Source organism: Humulus lupulus, chromosome 9 (assembly GCF_963169125.1).
Source record: "Humulus lupulus chromosome 9, drHumLupu1.1, whole genome shotgun sequence".
Taxonomy (NCBI): domain Eukaryota; kingdom Viridiplantae; phylum Streptophyta; class Magnoliopsida; order Rosales; family Cannabaceae; genus Humulus; species Humulus lupulus.
The window spans coordinates 123170690-123190315 of record NC_084801.1 but is presented as its reverse complement, the minus strand read 5'-3'; the positions used below and the strand labels follow the sequence as shown (position 1 = coordinate 123190315).

General features: G+C 39.2%; 1 protein-coding gene across 1 annotated transcript; it reads right to left on the bottom strand.

Annotated features, from left to right (window-relative positions):
• Nucleotides 1–8485: 8485 nt before the first annotated feature.
• LOC133800004 (pre-mRNA-splicing ATP-dependent RNA helicase prp28-like) lies at nucleotides 8486–9103 on the bottom strand. Its single transcript, XM_062237987.1, has one exon. It carries the CDS (start codon nucleotides 9101–9103, stop codon nucleotides 8486–8488), a length of 618 nt encoding a protein of 205 aa, XP_062093971.1.
• Between the last annotated feature and the right edge of the window lie 10523 nt (nucleotides 9104–19626).

Below are 19626 nucleotides of genomic sequence, written 5' to 3'. Positions count from 1 at the left end.
GGGTCGATATCATTATTCGAGATGATACCCTCCCCCCTGACATTCTGAGGTTATTCTATCTCCAGAGTAAATCCTACTTCCTGAGATTCCTCGTTCTCGCCCTGGATGGTCATCGCCTGCTGCCCGAGTCGTGACTTTCCCTTCATGGAAATACTATAGCATTCCTTGGCAGCGAGCTGATCACCTCGGACCATGCATATCCTCGTGGAGGAGGGGAATTTGACTGCGAGGTGGCGGATAAAGGTTACGGCCTCAAACGCTATCAATGTAGGTCGACCCAGAATGGTGTTGTAGGCGGCGGGACAATCGATGACCACAAATTCAAGGAGTTTAGAGATAGTCCGGGGCCCCTCTCCCAAGGTAATTACCAGCTCAATTGTCCCTATCGCCGCTGATCCTTCTCCGAAAAGTCCATACAACATCATGGAGGTGGCTTTCAACTTGGTGATAGATAAACCCATCTTTTCCAGCGTAGGCTGGAACAGCAGGTTCACTGAACTCCCATTATCGACCAGTATCCTCCTAACTCTTCAGTTGGCGAGCTGGGCGGTTATGACCAGAGGGTCGTTATGGGGGAACTGGACGTGACTAGCATCTTCCTCGGTGAATATGATTGGCTGCCTTTCCAGTCATTGCTGTTTGGGTAGATGCTGCTCTGGGACGAACTCCACTCCGTTATGAGCCTTCAATTCATTGACATATCTCTTCTGGGGACCCCTGCTCGTGTCGGCCAGGTGGGGGTCTCTGGAGATCGTGGATATCTCTCCTCCTATCACAGGAGGAGGGGTGTCCTGATTTATCCGGGGCCCGGGCTGACTCACCGGAGCTTCTGTAGCCGGTTAACTGGCGGGAACTCTATTCCGCGCATATTGATCCAAGGGTCCGGCTCTGATGAGAGTCTTGATCTCATCCTTCAAATGCCTACAATCGTCAGTGTTGTGGCCAATGTCATTGTGGAATCGACAAAACTTGGAGTGGTCCCTCTTGGCCTTCCGGTGCTTCAAAGGCTTTGACTTTTTCCAGGGAAGGCGCGTAGATTTTTCTAGGAAAATGTGCTCCCTAGTGTTTGTGAGCTCGGTGTAAGTCGCGTAGACTGGCTTAAATTTTTCCATGGGCTTGTTCTTCTTCGGGCCGTGCTGGCCGTCCTCGCTGCTCCCTTTTCTCTTGCCTCCACCCAATTGGTTATTTTGTGTAATGGTTTGAGTCATTTTCACGAAATCCGTTTCCACTCCAACGGGCTGATCAGGGGCTTGGCTGGTTCCCGCGACCGATGCTCGCGCCTCTTCCAGGTTTATCCATCCCTAGGCCTTGTTTAGGAATTCATCCACGGTGCTGACACCTTTCCTCTGTATCTCTTTCCATAGTCCGCCTCCAACAAGGATCCCAGTCGTTAAGGCCATAAGCTTGGAACTATCGTCCGCGTCCCTGGCTCGAGCCGAGACGTTTGCGAACCTGCTCAGGTAAGCTTTCAAAGGTTCCTTGGGCTGCTTCTTCACGTTCACCAGGGTATCGTCTTTGACGCGGGAAGCTTGAGAAGCTCAGAACGCCCTCTTGAAGTCAGCAGAGAAGGTTTTCCACGAGTTGATGGACTGCTTTTTATTCTGCTTGAACCATTGCCTGGCTGGCCCAGTCAAGGTGGAAGGAAATATCAAACACCTTAGCTCGGGGCCGATGTTGTGGGCCATCATCAGGGTGTTGAACATACCCAAATAATCCGACGGGTCTCCGTCTCCGTTGAACTTGGACAAGTGGGGTATACGGAATCCAGGCGGATATGCCGTGGCCGCTATGCTAGGGGTGAAGAGCTCAAGTTCATCCCCCGAGTAGTATTCATCTTTTTCCTTTTCCGATAAGAGCTTCTTCATCAACTCCTCCATCTAAGCTAAACACTCTAGGGTTTGGTCCTTACTTCCTTGGTTGTTCTGGGGCTGTTCAACAGCTCCAGTTCCATTGTAAGCGTTAAGTGGGTTATTGTCCCTCCAAGCTTGAGCTTGGTTAGGTGGGGCATTCCCACTGTCACGTACTTCCGATAGACCATCCCCTCAGTGAGCATGACTACCATTTATAGCCGGACCTCCTCTCTGTGAGTTGAGGCGATCCCGAAGGTCGGCCCTTGGGGTGGCCCGAGGGCTTTGAGCCGAGCTCAAGCGATTACGCAGGTCTTCACCAGACATGCCACTTCGGTGACTCCCAGTCCAATAACTCCCGTTTGAAAAACTCGGAGCCCGCTGCTGAGGGCGAGGATCCGGGACTTCCCCGTGTGCTCGGCTGCGACAGGAAGGACCGACTGAAGGAGGATTTATCCTGCAGCTCCCATGAGCCGGAATGTCCTGAACTGGATGGGGAGGAGATGGGTATCTTATTGGTGACAGGGGATGCCTAACTAGTGACACGATCCTAGTCCCGTCCGGGCGGATCAAGCTAGGTCGCGGCCGCTCCACCCTACCATCCCCGTCGTCCTATGCTCGGCGGTTTGATCGAGGTGCAGGACGGCTGCCCGGAGCAGGCTGTCTCCACGAGCCCTCCTCGGATCTCCTCCATGAGCTGCCTCGGGCCCTTCTGGGTGCGTTCAATTATTGAATCAAGCTAGGAGTTGAGGTTCGGACCGATCGGCTGAATTGCTAATTGGCCCTAGGAAACTCCTCAAACAAAGTTTCCTGGTGGTGGTGTGATGTGGGAGTAGAACTTGGAGTTGAGGTTCTGACTGACCGGTTGGGCCCAGACTAGTTATCCCGGCAGGACTTATGAGTCCCACTATGCCTCTTTCCGACGTTAGTGTCGGTTGTAAGAGGGGGTAGTCGGGCCAAGACATCTTCGATTTGCTTGTTTTCTTTGGATAGCTGACTCCTCAACTGTGTGTTCTCCATCTCTATCGCCGTGTAGAAATCTGGGTTCAGATTTGGCGGCCGGGGTGCCGAACTTCCGGTGTTGTCCTGGCCCATTGGCTGCTTTCCCGATCACTGCTAGACCTCGGGGTTTTGTTCATCGGATATGGCGGCATGGTGGACCTCCTGCCCATCATGTTGACCCGCTTCATTACCATGCCTCGAATGGGTAACCGCCATGGTCAGGTTTTCTGCACTAGCACCAATCTAAATCCTCTCAATGAAAGCACCAAACTGTTGATGCGGTTCTTTGCCAACAGGTAATTATACGGATAAACGGGATGGATTAGTGCTAAATAGTGAACCGTATTATGAAAATGTCGTAACTCTAAACTGGCGAAATTAGTATCGGGGGAAGGATATCACTCCTTTCCCTTTTAGGTGGTTCAAAGGTTAAAATCCCTCTAGTCCACCAGTCAATATTATTGATATCTCTTGAGTATTCCTTACAGAGTGTTTCTTTACAACAAAAACGCCAACCCCTTGCAACGCCCAGGGTCTTGGTATTTATAGGGAGAGGATACCTAGGCGTTGGTAAAGGGGGTCATCCCGTGACCTTCTTACTCGTCATGTCATCTCTGTGACATTGATGATTAATTCCTAAAACCTGACAATGAGGGGTTGTCTAATCAATAGGTAAAGGGGGATAATGGGCCGCATGGCCCAAACCAGTCGTGGGGTGCCTGAACACGCACATTTATACTGCGTGTCCGAGAATTCAGGAATGGAATAGACACGTGATGTCTGATATGCGTGGTAGCCTTTACAAGGATTCGACTGTCAGATCTATGCAGCACCTCGAGCTTGATGTAGCGCCAGCTCGTGATATCCATATTGCTAATCCACTGCCTTCGAGTAGACTGCTAACTCTCTGATCAGCTCGGGCTAGGGAGGTGGAGACTCATAACAGCAGCTTTGGGTGGACTATTTACACGTGGCGGACTGAATTATGCCCCTTTCCAGCTCGCTAATAACTCGCGGATATTTAGGGCGTACAAAGATCTTTAGAGCCTTGTTTACGACTTCGACCTGGCCATTTGCTTGTGGACGGGCTACTGAGGAGAAACTTTTAATTATTCCATTTTTCTTGCAGAGTTGTGTGAACAACTTGCTATCGAACTAGGTTCCATTATCTGAGATAACCTTCTCTGGTATCCCATATATGCAAATTATGTCTTTACCAAAAAATCCAAGAATTTTTTCGAAGTGATTGTGGCCAGAGGTTTTGCCTCGGTCCATTTGGTGAAGTAGTCCATAGCCACTACAACATATCTGACTCCACCTTTTCCCATTGGTATAGATCATATGAGGTCGATTCTCCATACTGTGAATGGCCATGGGGAATTCGTCATAGTGAGCTCGGTTGATGGAGCTCGAGGTATTGAGGCGAACCATTGACATTTATCGCAGCATTTAACATATTCAACACAAATCTGCTTTTACTGTAGGCCAAAATTATCCTTGCCTAATTACTTTCTTTGAGAGGCTATGCCCCCAGTGTGATCTCCACAAAGCCCCTCATGAATTTCTTATAGGATCTTTTTAACCTCGGGTGGAGTTACACATCTTAGTAATGGCATGGAATACCCTCTTCTGTACAATCTTCCTTCCAAGATAATGTATCTTGGTATTTTGTACATTAGTTTTCTAGCCTCGTTCAGGTCTGTTGGGAGGCTCCCGATTTTGAGGTAGTCGATTATCGGTGTCATCCAAGTAGGTTGTGAGTCTATCATATCAACCTTGACTTCATCAGTCTCGATTATGCTTGGTTCTGGTAAAAATTCTATTGGTACCACAGTAAGTGTGTTTGAGCATCTGCATTCGAATTCTGTTCTCGTGGAACTTGCTCAATCGCGTAGAACTCGAATTGTCCAAATGCTACCTTGAATTTTTCCAAGTATGCTGCCATTTTAGTGCCCCGAGCCTGGTATTCTCCTAGGACTTGGTTGACAACTAATTGAGTGTCACTATAGCAGTGAATGGATTTTGCCTTTAGCTCGGAAGCTATTTGGAGCCCTACTAATAATGCCTCATACTCAACATCATTATTGGATGCCTCGAAACCAAACCTTAAAGCAGAATGAAACCTTTTTCCTGATGGGGTTATTAGAATAATGCTTGCCCCTGACCCATTCTCATTAAAGGATCCATCGACGTATAGTCTCCATAGCTCGCAGACTGGGGTTACAACTTCTTCGTTGGTTATTCCAGTACACTCGACTATGAAGTCAGCTAAGGTTTGTCCCTTTATCGTCATTCTAGGGTGATACGTTATCTCGAACTATCCAAGCTCGACCGCCCATTTCAATAGTCTTCCGGATGCTTTAGGTTTCGATAATATTTGTCTCAGTGGCTGATTAGTCAACACATGTATAGGGTGTGCTTGGAAGTACGGTCAAAGTCTCCAGGATGCGAGTATTAAGCCCAACACGAGCTTTTGCATCAGTGGATATGTTGATTTTGCCCCCAGTAATCTTTTGCTGACATAATAAACAGGTTTTTGTACTTTTTATCCTCCAGAACTAATGCTGCATTGATTGCATACTCGGTTGTAGCGAGGTATAAATACAAACGGTCAGAAAATTATTCTAATCGAATTATTCATAAATTTTATATATGGACAATAAGGAAGAACGAAACCCTTTTTACTTTTTTCTGGATCTTCCGTCAACTGCTCAATCAATTACTTCTTCGTGGAATAATAACAAGAAAATTACTTGATTTTCTTTTATTATATTATCCCCATACCCTTCTTTTTTCCTTCATTAATTTGATTCTTTCTTTCGATGGATATCGGAATTCCATATAATTCGAATTAAAAATGAAAAAGAAATCTAGGAATCCGGGAGGGCATAATTGGACTTATATGTGAAATTAATTGAATATATGTGTGATTATGTGGCATACATGATTTATATGGTGATATGAATATATATGCATGTTTATGTGTATTAAATATAAATGTGGGCCTGTTCTTGTTAATAAGAGCATATGTGTAATTTTGGCCTATTAAGGGTATAAATGTAATTATGTGTTATATGATTGAGACCACATTATTATGTGGATATATTTGTGATATTCGGCTCGAGGCGATCCTGGTGAGTGGATTAGCAGAATAGGCACAACGGGGTTAAATACCCAGCTCGGGGTGAGGGTATTATGGGAACTTAGCGCATATATGGGGTGAAATTCCATTTTTTAAAATTACCAACTGAATTTAATAAACAATTTAATTAATGTGGAGCTGTTAAACAATTTTTTAATCAAACAAATATTATGATATATCAAGACAGAATGCTGATAGACCAGAATATAAGAACAGATAGTAAATAAACTTAAAGTAACGTGACACAAAAAGTTTTTTACGTGGTTTGGAAAACCTAGTCCACGGGGCCATGCCTAGAGATAAAATCAATTAGTAAAGTCTCAAGAATACAAAAATCCATTGACTTATACAAGTTTAGACTCCCTCTAAATCTTTGTCGCAACCTTGAAGTACTCCACTTTAATAATGTGATGTTGATAAACACCAAGAGCATGAAATCTCTTCTGATCTTGATGAGTGCTTACTTCCTCCCGGAGTAAGTCTTGTGAAAATATTCTCCCGAAGACTTGTATGTCACGTTCACAAGCTTTATGACCTATTTAAGAATAAACAACACAAAGCATAAACAAACAAAGAGATAGCAGAACAAGAACTACTCTTTACAAACAAAAATAACTCTTCAAAAGCATAAAACATTAGAATGGTGAAGAGGTAAGGTTGGCTGCTTCTTAGGTCTGGTATTTATAGAGTTTAGAAACCCCTAAGTTAGTTAATCTCGTTTATGATCCAAATCAGACCAAATCGGGATGTTACTCAAAATTACTTCTCATTTCATTTACTGCAGGAATTTCTATATGTGATAGACAACCATTCTGTAGCATTAGGAAATTGGTGAACCTAGTCTTAAAACCCAACCTCGTTCATTTTTGAAGTTTCCTTTCTTGGGCATCAAGACTCACTGGTTTTTCTCTTTTTAAATAAACTAGAATCAATCAAAATATCCAGAGAACAATCCTATAAGACGTCCTTCTTAAAATAGACAAATTACCATAAATAAATTAGGAAATTTGACTAAGAATAAAATTTACTTTAATAAGGATTTGATTCTTACCAAAATAAGACACAATCACACTTAATTACCCAATATAAAATTTCAAAAAAATACACTTTAAATAATAAAATATATTTATTAAAAAGGTTTGCCAAAATAGGAATTTACAATCTCCCCTTTTGGCAACTTTTTACACAAAATATATTTTCGGCAATATGAGCTAAAAAAACATGCAACAAACACTTTGGTAGAAAAAATAAAAGTTCCTAAGAACTCCCCCTACAAACAAACATACTAGCAAAGATACGATTTGTTAGCTTTTTTGATAAAGTTTAACAAGACATACCACACAAATCCCCCTGAAAATAGGGTCTAGAGTTGTACACAAAAAAACATAAAAATAAAAACCATGCAATCCAACTACTCCCCCTTTTTGTCTATCAAGGAGCCAAAGTAACGAAAATTAAAAAACAAAAAACAATGAACATGTTCTTTGGACAAACTAAACAAGATAAAAATGGAAAAACATGAAAAATAGAAACTTAACACCCTTGGCTAAGGCTGTCAGCTGAGCAAGGATTGCTTGTTGAGTGGCCTCCAATGTTCCAAGTCGATTTTGTACCATTGTAAGATCAGTCTTGATAGCGAGCATTTCTGATGTCGCAGGACCAACACCAGATGGAGCATTAACAGTGGCAGTGGAAACAAAGGGAATCACCACGGACTTGGACTTCTTCGATGCTTGATCTTTCCCTTCAAATGGCTTGAATGTGGGACCAGGAGGAGGAACCTCAACTGACTCATTTGGCATCAGGACATCTTTCTGAGATGACAGAATCTTAAAGATGAGTTGTGGAAATAACAGGTTGAACCCCTTCTTTTTTGACAGAATCTTAAAGATGAGAAACAATTTGGTCCATAATTAAGGAAGGAAGATCTATCTGTGCACCAGAATCATTCTTGAATAGAAAGAATGCCAATTCTCAAGAAACAATAACTGGATTAGGGGAAGGAATCCAGTTGGACAGAGCAAAACGCATAAGAACAACATAGGTATGTGTAAGATCAATAATGGAGAGTGATGTGCTTGGATTCCATGATACCTTTTGTCCGAAAAGCTCCAAAAGGCCTAGGTCCTTATCAAATTCAAGGGTATCCAGAATGACACCAATGAAAAATTTAGGGCAGTAGCAATATCTTTAACTGTAAAAGAAAACCAATGACCCAAACATACACTTTGCCATACATAAATAAATTATGATTAAGAAAATCATCAGTAATGTTAGCATAAAATTCATTGACAACCCGATCAACATACCCAGAATATCCTGGTAAAGAATCTAACCACTCTCTTTCTTGCAAAATACCAATCACCCCAAACACCATATGAGTAGCAAGATCAAAATTCCTTTCACAAATAACCTTACGGTTAGCATAGTAAACCATATCCCTTTCATGATCATTATAGCAAAAATGATGAGAACGAGGAACAAAAGATGAACCTTAATCAATGTTTTTGGTTAGAACCTTGTGAGCAATTGGACTAGAAAAAGTCATGGGCTTCTTTCCCTTGGATTCAGAAGGTAGAGGTTCAGAGACATGGTCAGAGGGCTTAGACGAAGTGTCAGATGCATCAGAACCATCCTCTGAGTCAACAACTCTTTCTTCAGAGGCAATCAGATCTTCATGTTTGGGGGAAGATTCTGAACTTTTGGTGCTTTCAAAACATGAGTGGTCAGAAGGATCGACTGCTTCACCAAATGGGTCTTCAAAAGGATCAGCCTCAGAGGAAGAACATGCAAGTGGAGTGATTTTGAGTTTCTTCACTGGAGGAGATTTCTTTGGAGGAGATGTCTTGCCTTGTTTTTCTCCTTTCTTCACGACTGTTGTTGCTTTGGAGTGAGTTTGGGAAGCAGGCGACATACCAGAAACAAGTTGTGCAGCAGTAGAAGGGACTTTTGATTTGGCAGCTCCGACTTTTGAGGGTTTAGGATTTGGAGCAGGTGGCTTGATTTCTGAAGGAAGGGTCTTGGTTGGCACCACCTCTTCAGATGGTGGTGCGGGCAGAGCGATCGAAGTAGGAGATAGGGATGGAAGCACTAACAGAGAGGTTATGGACATAGGGAAGGTCTTTTTGCGAGCCCTAGTCTTGACAGAGGACTTTAGAGAAGATCTTGAAGCCACGGAGGTGAAGCTGATGGAGAAGAACCACTCACAGAAGCAGAAGGTCTGGGAGCTTCAGTGGTCTTAGTTTGGGCCATGGGTTCCTGCACACTTAGATAACTGACAGAGCAAACAAGAAGAAAACAAAGAAAAAAATAAAAAAAGTAAAGTGTGAGAGTGGAAGAGTGATCGTGGGAGTTGAGGCCAAACATGGGATATAGGCATAACAAAATGGGTAGTTACCCATTTTTGACTATGAGAGAAAAAAGACAACTTTTGTCTTAATTGTGACCAAACCAAAAAAGACAACAAATAATTTTTAAAGAAAATTTTTAGACTGTCCTTTTTCTTAACATATACCATAATTAATAATTAGACAACCTTAACTTTAGAGAGAAAGATGACAAAAATAACACAAAATCATATTGGAGAAAAAATACATAAGCACTGAAATTCAAAATACCCTACGAGATTAATTGGTTTACTCTTCAATTTTTTTTTTTGATATTCCCCTTTATATATATATATTTATATTCCTTTTATATATAAATATTTAAAAAAATGACCAAAATATTTCCTTCTCCTGTTATCAAAAAATGTGAAACTTGAAAAACAATAACCAACCAATACAAAAATTAAGTGAGTACTGATAATGTTAGAAAAATTATTTCATCTATATAACTTGCTTGGGAGTGGTTGAATAAAAATAAATTTTTCTAGAGCACAAAGTATTTTTAGGAAAAACATTAACATAGAGGATGAAACTTACACTTTTTTACCTTTTCTTAATACAGAACATGTATTTGTGTGCGAAGTGTAAATAATAGGGTGGTTGCCTATGTTGGCAATTTTGGCCTTTCTTTGTAGTACCCAAAGGCGACGCTGTCACACTACACTAGTGGTAGTCCTTTTCAATGGTAGTGTGTCCTCTACGTAGGTCTAATTACATAGTCTCAACTTACTTATAGCTGTCTTTCACACACTGGCATATGTAGCTCTATTCTCATAGAGGAACTTGAAATTGAAGACAATTTGTTAATTTAGCTCAATGCCCTCTTAGTAGGTGTTTTTCCCAAAAATAAACTGTGAAGAAATTCTATTTTGAAACCAATAAACTTAGCATGTCATATATTCAAAAATTATTAATCTAACAGAAAGTAATCACAAAAGTTTTGCAATTGCTTGAGAATCGTTTAACAGAAAAAACACATAAGTGATAAACAACTGGAATGGTCATGAGGAAATAAATAATTACATAATACAAACCCCCAAGGATTTCCTAAGGGAATCAAACCGAATTGAATCAAGAGATTTAGTGAAAATATCAGAAATTTGCTTGTCTGTTTCAATGTATTCCAAGATTAGTGTCTTATTTCCAACAAGCTCTCTAAGGAAATGGTGTCTAATATCAATGTGTTTTGTGCGTGAATGTTGGACAGGATTTTTAGAAATATTTATTGCACTGGTGTTGTCACAAAAAATGTTTAAAGTGTCTAATTCAAACCCATAGTCAGACTTCATTTGTTTCATCCATAATACCTGAGTACAACAACTGCCAGTAGCAATGTACTCAGCCTCAACTGTAGAAAGAGATATGGAATTCTGCTTTTTGCAATGCCATGACACCAAGTTTTTCCCTAGATAGAAGCACTCTCCACTTGTGCTTTTCCAGTCATCTGCATTACCTGCCCAATCGACATCACTAAAACATACAAGATTAGAATTTGTTTCTCTAGAGTACCAAATCCCATATTCTAAAGTACTGTGAACATATCTAATAATTATTTTTACAGCAGTCACGTGTGACTCCATGGGATTTCCTTGGTACCTAGCGCATACCCCAACACTATAACATATATCAGGACGACTAGCAGTGAGATACAAAAGACTACCAATCATACTGCGGTATAAAGTGGGATCTACCTTAACTCCATTCTCACCTTTTGTTAATTTAATTGTTGTTCCCATGGGAGTTTTGGTATGTTTCGCAATATCAAGCCCAAACTTTTTCACCAAGTTTTTGGCATACTTACTTTGAGATATGAACGTGCCATCTTCAGATTGCTTGACCTGCAAACCTAAAAAATATGCTAATTCGCCCACCATACTCATCTCAAATTCATCCTTCATTTGATGAACAAATTCATGCATTTCAGAGTTTGATGTAGAACCAAGCACAATATACTCAACATATATTTGAGCAATAATTATGTATTTCTTGATTCTTTTAATGAAAAGTGTTTTATCTACTCCACCTTTACGATAACCATGAGACACCAAAATTTTGTTAATCTTTCATACCATGCCCGTGGGGCTTGTTTTAAACCATACAAAGCCTTTTTTAATTTATAAACATGATTTAGAAAATGTGGATCTTCAAACCCCTTAGGTTGTTCAATAAAAGCTTCTTCATTCAAAAAGGCAGATTTCACATCCATTTGATGCAATTTGAAACCCATGATGCAAGCAATAGCTAATAACAACCTAATCAATTCAATTGTAGCATCAGGTGCAAATGTTTCATCAAAGTCCACACCTTCCACTTTAGTGTACCCTTGTGCTACCAATCTAGCTTTGTTTCTTACTATTGCGCCAAATTCATCACTTTTATTTTTAAAAATCCATTGTGATTCAATGACATTAATATGATTTGGTCTGGACACAAGGGTCCACGCATCATTTCTCGTAAATTGTTCCAATTCTTCTTGCATAGCTTTAATCAAAGATTCATCAGTTAAAGCTTCTTTCGCGTTTTTTGGTTCAAGTGAAGAAGTGAAACACAGGTGTTGAACGAGATTCACATACCTTTTCCTTGTGATCATGCTCCAAATCGCCTAGAATGAGATCATCAGATGATTCTTTTTCACCCTGGTTGAGGGTTCTCCATGCACGGAGTCAGTGATGATTTTTGGCATTTGCGCCTTAACCTGTTCAGATGGCGATATATCAGACACCATGGGTGATGATTCAGTTGATGTTTCTGTCGTAGAAGGTAACATTTATGATACATCATTTTGTGCATCTGAGGCAACAAACACATTTTCTATGAATTTTCCTATCGCGGCTTCTGTTGAAAATTATAAAAAATCCTTCATATCATCAACAACAATGTTAGCAGATTCCATAACAGTTTGGGTTCTCATGTTGTACACACGATATGCCCCTACTATTTATGGAATAACCAAGAAAGACACCAACATCACTTTTAGCATCAAATTTTCCAATATTTTCGCGATCCCTCAATATGTAACAGACACAACCAAAAATGTGGAAGTAACTTACATTCGGGTGTTTACCTTTCCAGATCTCATAAGGCGTTTTGGCTGTACCTTGACGTAAGAACACTTAGTTTATTGTGTAGCAAGAAATATTAATTTCTTCAGCCCACAATTGTTTGGACAATTTCTTGCTATTCAACATTACTCTTGCCATTTCTTGAAGAATACGATTCTTTCTCTCAACAACTCCATTTTTTCAAGAGTTTTGGGTGCTAAAAATTCATGAGAGATACCATAAGACTTACATAACTCATCATACACAACATTTTCAAATTGTTTACCATGATCACTACGAATTCTCACAAAATTTCCAATATTACAATCTTTTTCAACTTTTAATTTTAAACACAGATTTTTGAATGCTTCAAATGTGTCAGATTTTTCTCTTAAAAAATCAACCCAAGTAAAACGGGGAGAAATCATCTACACATACAAAAATGTATCTTTTTCCATTTAAATTCTTAACCTAGATCAGACCCATGAGATCCATGTGAAGCAATTATGAAACTTTTGAGGTATTTACATCCAAAATACCTTTGTGAGTGATTGTTAATTGCTTGCCAAGTTGGCACAACTCACACTTACCAATAGACTTTTTACGCAGTTTGGGTACTCCTCGAACAATACCTGCTTTTGACAACTTTTTCAAGTTTTTGAAATTAATGTGACCAAGTTTCTCGCGCCACCAATCAGTTGAATTATTTATGGCTGAGTGACATAACAAATTTTGAGAAAGAGTATAAAAATTGTAAATTGATCTGAAACCTTTTAAAACACATTTTCCATCTTTATCAATCACACTAAAATCATCACAATAGAAATTAACAATAAATCATTGATCACAAATCTGACTTATGCTAATTAGATTAGCTTTCAATCCATCAACTAGTAAGACATTTTTCAGTTTAGGTAACCCTTGCAAATTTAGGGTTCCCTTTCCAAATACTTTACCTGCCACACCATCACCAAAAGTGATTGCACCATAGTTTTTAGCTTTAAAATTAATAAGAATATTTTTGTCACCTGTCATATGTCTAGAACATCCACTATCAAAGTACCAAGAATTAGATGTATGAGTTCTATGACATGTAAATGTATCAAGACAAGTATTCACATTCTTTTTAACCCATTTTTGTTTAGGCGCATGATGTTTCTTTTGCACCTGTTTGATTTTTTCATGATGAGAATAATTTGTATTAAAAAAATTCATCATAGTAAAACACTTTGGTCAAATGTGACCTTTGACACCACAAAAATGGCAAGTGGGAATGAATTTCTTAGTCCTTTCATTGGATGTCAAATTCTTACCTATCTGTCTCTTTGCTGATGAGACATTCTATGATGTTGATGGATCAGAAACCTGCAGTGTTAGATCAGAAGATACAACAAGTAATGAGCGAGCTTGAACAAACACAATTTTTCCCTTTGATTAGAACCCTTCAGATCCCAATCCAACATTGTTTTGTTGACCTGCATTCTGGACCTCCTCAAAAATTGTAGATCCTGGATTAAGAATTTGAACATTTCTTTTTATAAGATCAATCTCTTTTTTTTTTTTAAAACGATTAATTTCACATCATTTTTAGCAAAAATTCCAGTTTCAAGAATTTTAACATTCGTTTCAAGTTCATCATTTTTGTAAGAAAGAGATTTAATGATTTTTGCATTTGATATATTCACAGCACACAACTTAATCCATTCATCATACATTTTTTTGTAAGATTCTTCCAGTGAATCTTCATTGACTTCTGATTCATTAGAATCAGTGTCAACAACATCAGCAATACCTGTCGTATTATCAGTAACCTTATTTACCGAAACGATATTGTTTAGGCAAAGAAATTGTCTATTTTTTTTTTTCAAAAAACACAAAAAATTCGAGAGTAGAGATGTTAAAGCAACATTTTATCTATCTTCATCTATACTTTCAAAATCATTGTCACTCCAAGTAGCGTTCATACCTTTTTTTTATTTATTTTCAAAGTATTTGCACATTCTGATTGTATGTGACAAAATCCTTCACATTCCCTGCATTGAATTCCCTTTCTATTATTAGGAAAAAAGGGTTTTGAAGATGTATTACCTTTAGAGAAACAAATTGTTGCCCAATTTTTTCATATATTTTTTAAAATTTCTTGTCAGTAGGGCCAACTCATTACCATCTTCATCCTTAGAACTTACCTTCTCAGAACTTTTCAGGGCAATAGATTTTTCTTTTTCTTTTACATTGGTCGACTTTTATTTTTGGCTAATTTGTTGATTCAGTTCAAAGGTTCAAAGAGAACCCCTTAATTCGTCAACCTTCATGGTATTCAAATCTTTGGCATCATCCATAGCCGTTAGTTTGGTGCTAAACCTGTCAGGTAAAACACGAACAATTTTTAGAACTAAAACAGATTCTTCTAATTTTTCTCTTAAGGAAAAAAGTTCGTTAGCAACATCAGACAATCTTCATAAAATTCAGTAAGAGTTCCAGTCTCAAACATTCTAAGATCCTCAAATTTTGTTTGCAACATAATGGACCTAGAACGCTTGACATCAATAGTTCCTTCAAATTGAGTTTGAAGGATTGGCCAAGCTTCTTTGGCCGAATCACAAGAGGATATGAGTTTAATATATCCTTCACTTGATTGTTTCCGGGCGGGGCTTGCAGATTTATTGACCGGTGACTTCTCGATCAGGGATTTCTCGACCGGTGACTTCTTGATCTGGGATTTCTCGACTGGTGACTTCCTGAAGAGGTTCTGGAATTTTCTTTTTGTGTGGACACAACTCTAGAGGGGAGATCATCATCCATCCGATCAGCCTGATGACTTCAACTTCGATTAGGTTCTCGAGAGTTAGTCTTCTCAGCAGGTGGCTCCTGACCAACATTGTCATTTTGAGCTTCCTGGGCAACTGTTCGTGCTGTGACTTGGGCATTGGCCTCGGCCAACTTGGTAGCAACTTCTAAGGAAAGTCCACCCTTGTGATGTCGTCGGTCAACCTTTTCTTGCCTTAATCTGATATCCTCATTCCTTGCATCCCTATCCCATTTTTGCTGATCGAAATCAACCTTCTACTTGGCTATTTCTTCAGCAAAAGACTCTTGCCAGGCATTGAATTGTATCATCTCTTCCTATAAAACCCCCATGGATTCCCAGAGTTTTTTGAACTTTGGTGTTACCTCCTAAAGAGTAACCATAGGTTCAGTTTCAGGATTCTCAGGTGTAGCAGGACCTTCTGGTTCGATAGTTTCTCTTATAGTTGAAGTATCGGGCTTCCTGGGCGCCATCACGGGTAGGATGGTAACTTCAATGTGCTTTCTCTATTCAAGCTCTCAATGAAAGCACCAAAAATGTTGACCACAATTTTGGCCAACGGCGAGTAGATGCAAAAATGATAGAAAGTAAGAATGCACTGAATAGAAAATAAATGACACATAAGATTTTCTATTGGTTCAGCCCCAAAGAAATGTTAATAACCTAATCCACTTGGTGTTTGAATATATGCTGACCTACACTTAAGATCAGATGAACCTGGGCCAACTGAGTTTCTTAAGTGCAAGCAGTAAATACAAAATCTCTCTTTGAAGAATACAAGCTTTTCTCTTAAAGTTCCCCAAGAGTTCCAAAAAGTCCCCTGAATGATCCCACGAGCCATCTATTTATAGGCTCATGGATCATACAAGAAGGGTCTTCCATTTTTACTGAATCTTTGGTTGTTTTAACCAACTTTAATTAATGAAGTAATAAATAAATTAAAAATACAACAATATGGGCTATTATTTCAGGATATTTGAGAAAATCCCACGGTAGTTACGGGCGATTCTGGCTGAAATCGTTATTGCGATTCCATAGAAAAGTTACTAGGCAGTTAGCTCCTAAGATTCTGGTGTATCTGGCCAGCTATGTCACTCTCCTGATATACCTGGTCAGGTATGTCTCCTTCTTGACGTGGCTGTTCGGGTATGTCTCCTTCTTGACGTAGCTGGTCGGTCACATCACTTCCTTGACATAGCCGGTCGGGTATGTCACCTTTCTGACATACCTGGTCGGGTATGTCTCGTTGTTTGTCATACCTGGTCGGGTATATCACTTCCTGACCAGGTAAATTCATTCTTGTTTTTGCCTGACTAGATCAAACCATCCTCACAGTCAATGTTTTTCCTGACCAGTGATGCGATGACTGTGCAGGTCATTTTATAACCTTTGCACTTCCCTTGGTAGACACATTTATTGACACTAATGCCGCACTTGATAGCCATGCATTCCCACATATCACTCCTGATTGCTACATCATCAAATTGAAATTTTTGGGATAACAATTATGATTAGGGCTTGGGCCCCTGTGAATGAGCACGATTATGATTATGCCTGTGATTGTTTGATAAAGCATGCTTGAATGCACTGCATCTGGATAATTGCTAAATGATGTATGCTTGTCTATATTATCTTATTGAAAAGGCTTGACTTATAAGTCAAGGGCGGCAATAACGTGCTAAGCGTCGACCAAAAGGCTTGACATATAAGTCAAAGGCGGTAATAGTGATCTGAGCACCAGTCGAAAGGACTGAGTTATAAGTCAAGGGCGGCAATAGCGCGTTAACCACCGGTCGAAAGGATTAAATTACTTTGACAGATATGCACCAGTAGCATGAACTACTTCTATAAGAATGTTGTTTGTCTTATAATCTATATATAACCTTCATGTTCACCAAATGGATGTCAAAACAACATTCCTAAATGGGGATCTCGAGGAGGAGGTCTATATGGAACAACCAGAAGGTTTTGTTCTTCAAGGAAATGAACATAAAGTGTGTAGACTTGCAAATCATTATATGTTTTGAAACAGGCTCTAAAACAATGGCATGAGAAGTTTGATAAATTCACTATTTCTAATGGATTTAGACACAACAATCCAGACAAGTTCTTATACTATAAGACTTGGGATGACTTTGTCATACTTGTGTGTTTATATGTAGATGATATGTTGATTTTGAGTAATGACATGAAAGGAATAATAGAAATGAAGAGATTTCTATCTTTCTAACTTTAAAATGAAAGACCTTGGAAATGTGGATACCATTCTAGGTATCAAAGTTAGAAGGAATAATGGAGGGTTTTGTGTTGAGTCAAAGCCACTATATTGAGAAAGTGCTCGACAAATTCAGTCATCTCAAAATCAAAGAGGCACGTCCACCATTTTATTCAAACATGAAGTTTGAAAAGAATGAAGGAAGAGCGGTGGCTCAATTGGAATATGAAAATGCAATAGGAAGCCTAATGTATGCCACTCATTGCACAAGAGCGGATATTGCATATGCGGTTAGTAAACTTAGTAGGTTTACTATCAATCCAAGTATCAAGAATTGGAAAGCTATTGAGAGAATTCTTGGTTATCTTAAGGGTATCAAAGAGTATAGTATTCACTATACAAACTTTCTAAAGATACTTGAAGGATATTCCGATGCTAATTTGATATTAGGAGTTGGAGATAATATCTCCACCACTGTTTGGGTGTTTACTCTCGAAGGAGGTGCAATCTCATGGGGCTCCAAGAAGCAAACTTGTATATCACACTCAACCATCGAAGCAGAATTTATAGCTTTAGAGACAACCGACAAAGAGGCCAAGTGGCTTAGGAATCTCATGATGGATATTCCATTAACTATGGATATGGTATCAACAATTTCAATACATTGTGATAGCCAATCCGCACTTGATAGAGCATATAATAGTGTGTATAACGAAAATTCTAGACACATTAATCTAAAACATGAATATGTGAGACAATTGATTCAAGGTGGAATCATATCGATCTTATATGTTAAGACAAGTGAGAACTTAGCAGATCCATTTACAAAACCTCTTCTGAGAAGGTTAGTAAGTTTTACTTCAAAAGGGATGGGATTGAAACTCGTAGAATAATAGATTCACCAATGATGGAAACCCAACTCTCAACTTGTACAAATCAAGGGAAAGACTTTAATAGGTAAGAACAAGTCATTGATAAGTGAATATTTTCAACACTAAAATTTATGATGACTTCCATCTGAGATGGTTAGTGTTGGTTGCTACCGAGTTAGGGTAAAGCCTAGGGATTTTAATGAAGTTCAGTTAAGTGTAACAAGCATCTATAAAGGAAGCAAAGATGTGATAAGAACTTCACCTATGTGGACTTAGAGGTGGTGCCGCCTCTCATGGGAGTTGGAGTTTCTCCCTAGAAAGTTCATGAAGAGATGAGCACATGGACATGATATTGCTAAGCGAGAAAGTGGGAAAACAAAAGATGTGGTAGAGGTGTGTGAGGTATCATCGATTTTATCATATGGAATACTTGGTCAAAGCTTTATGCAACTAATGATTTCAATAAGACTTTGTGGTATTTTCACTAAGGTAAAGTTCAAACCGAAAGGCACTTTATTTTATGCACCAAAATTGTTTTAAGCTAGAGAATGAGGCTTGTATTTAACCAAGTGGGGGATTGTTATGATTGGTTAAATACAAACTATAAGTGTTAAAATACAAGCAAGGTATAAACACTTAGTAAATTTCACATAGTGAAGATGTGAAATTTGAGCTTCAATTGTAGGCACTTTTAAAATGCAATTTTGGGTCCAAAGTGATGCATGAAAGTATCTAAGGGTTCTCAAAAAGTTTGATAGTATTTAGAGCATTTTTAGGGCCTTTGGAAGTGTCCAAAAACAGAGAGGATGGTGATACGTCGCCACTCAAGTGGCATAGCATTGCTTGCTTGCAGGCAACACATCGCCTACTGCAGTACATGAAAGTTACGTGAAATGCTCTTAATGATGTATTTTACAAGTCTAATTCTATTGGTTAGACCTAATGACGGTGCTTACTCTATATAAGGGTCAAAATGGTGATTAAGAAGACTTGATCAATCTCTCCAATCTCTCTATACCCTCTCTCTCTAGCTCTAAGAATCTCAAGTTTTTCTTGAAGAACTCTCAAAGAAAGTGCTTGACTTTGAAAGTTTAAGGCTTGTGAAATCTCAATCCTCATTTCCTAAAAAGAGGTCCTCAAGCATCCATGGTGGCTAGGAAATAGAATATTAGGATAGAATTTTGCAATGTGTATACGCCTTGGTTTTGTGTTTTTGCTTTGATTCAAAGGAAGGGTTTTCTCAAGGTGGTGGTTTTGCCTAAGGTTTTTGAAGCTTCATCAAACTTGAAGAAGACCATTGATCTACTTGGGTTTG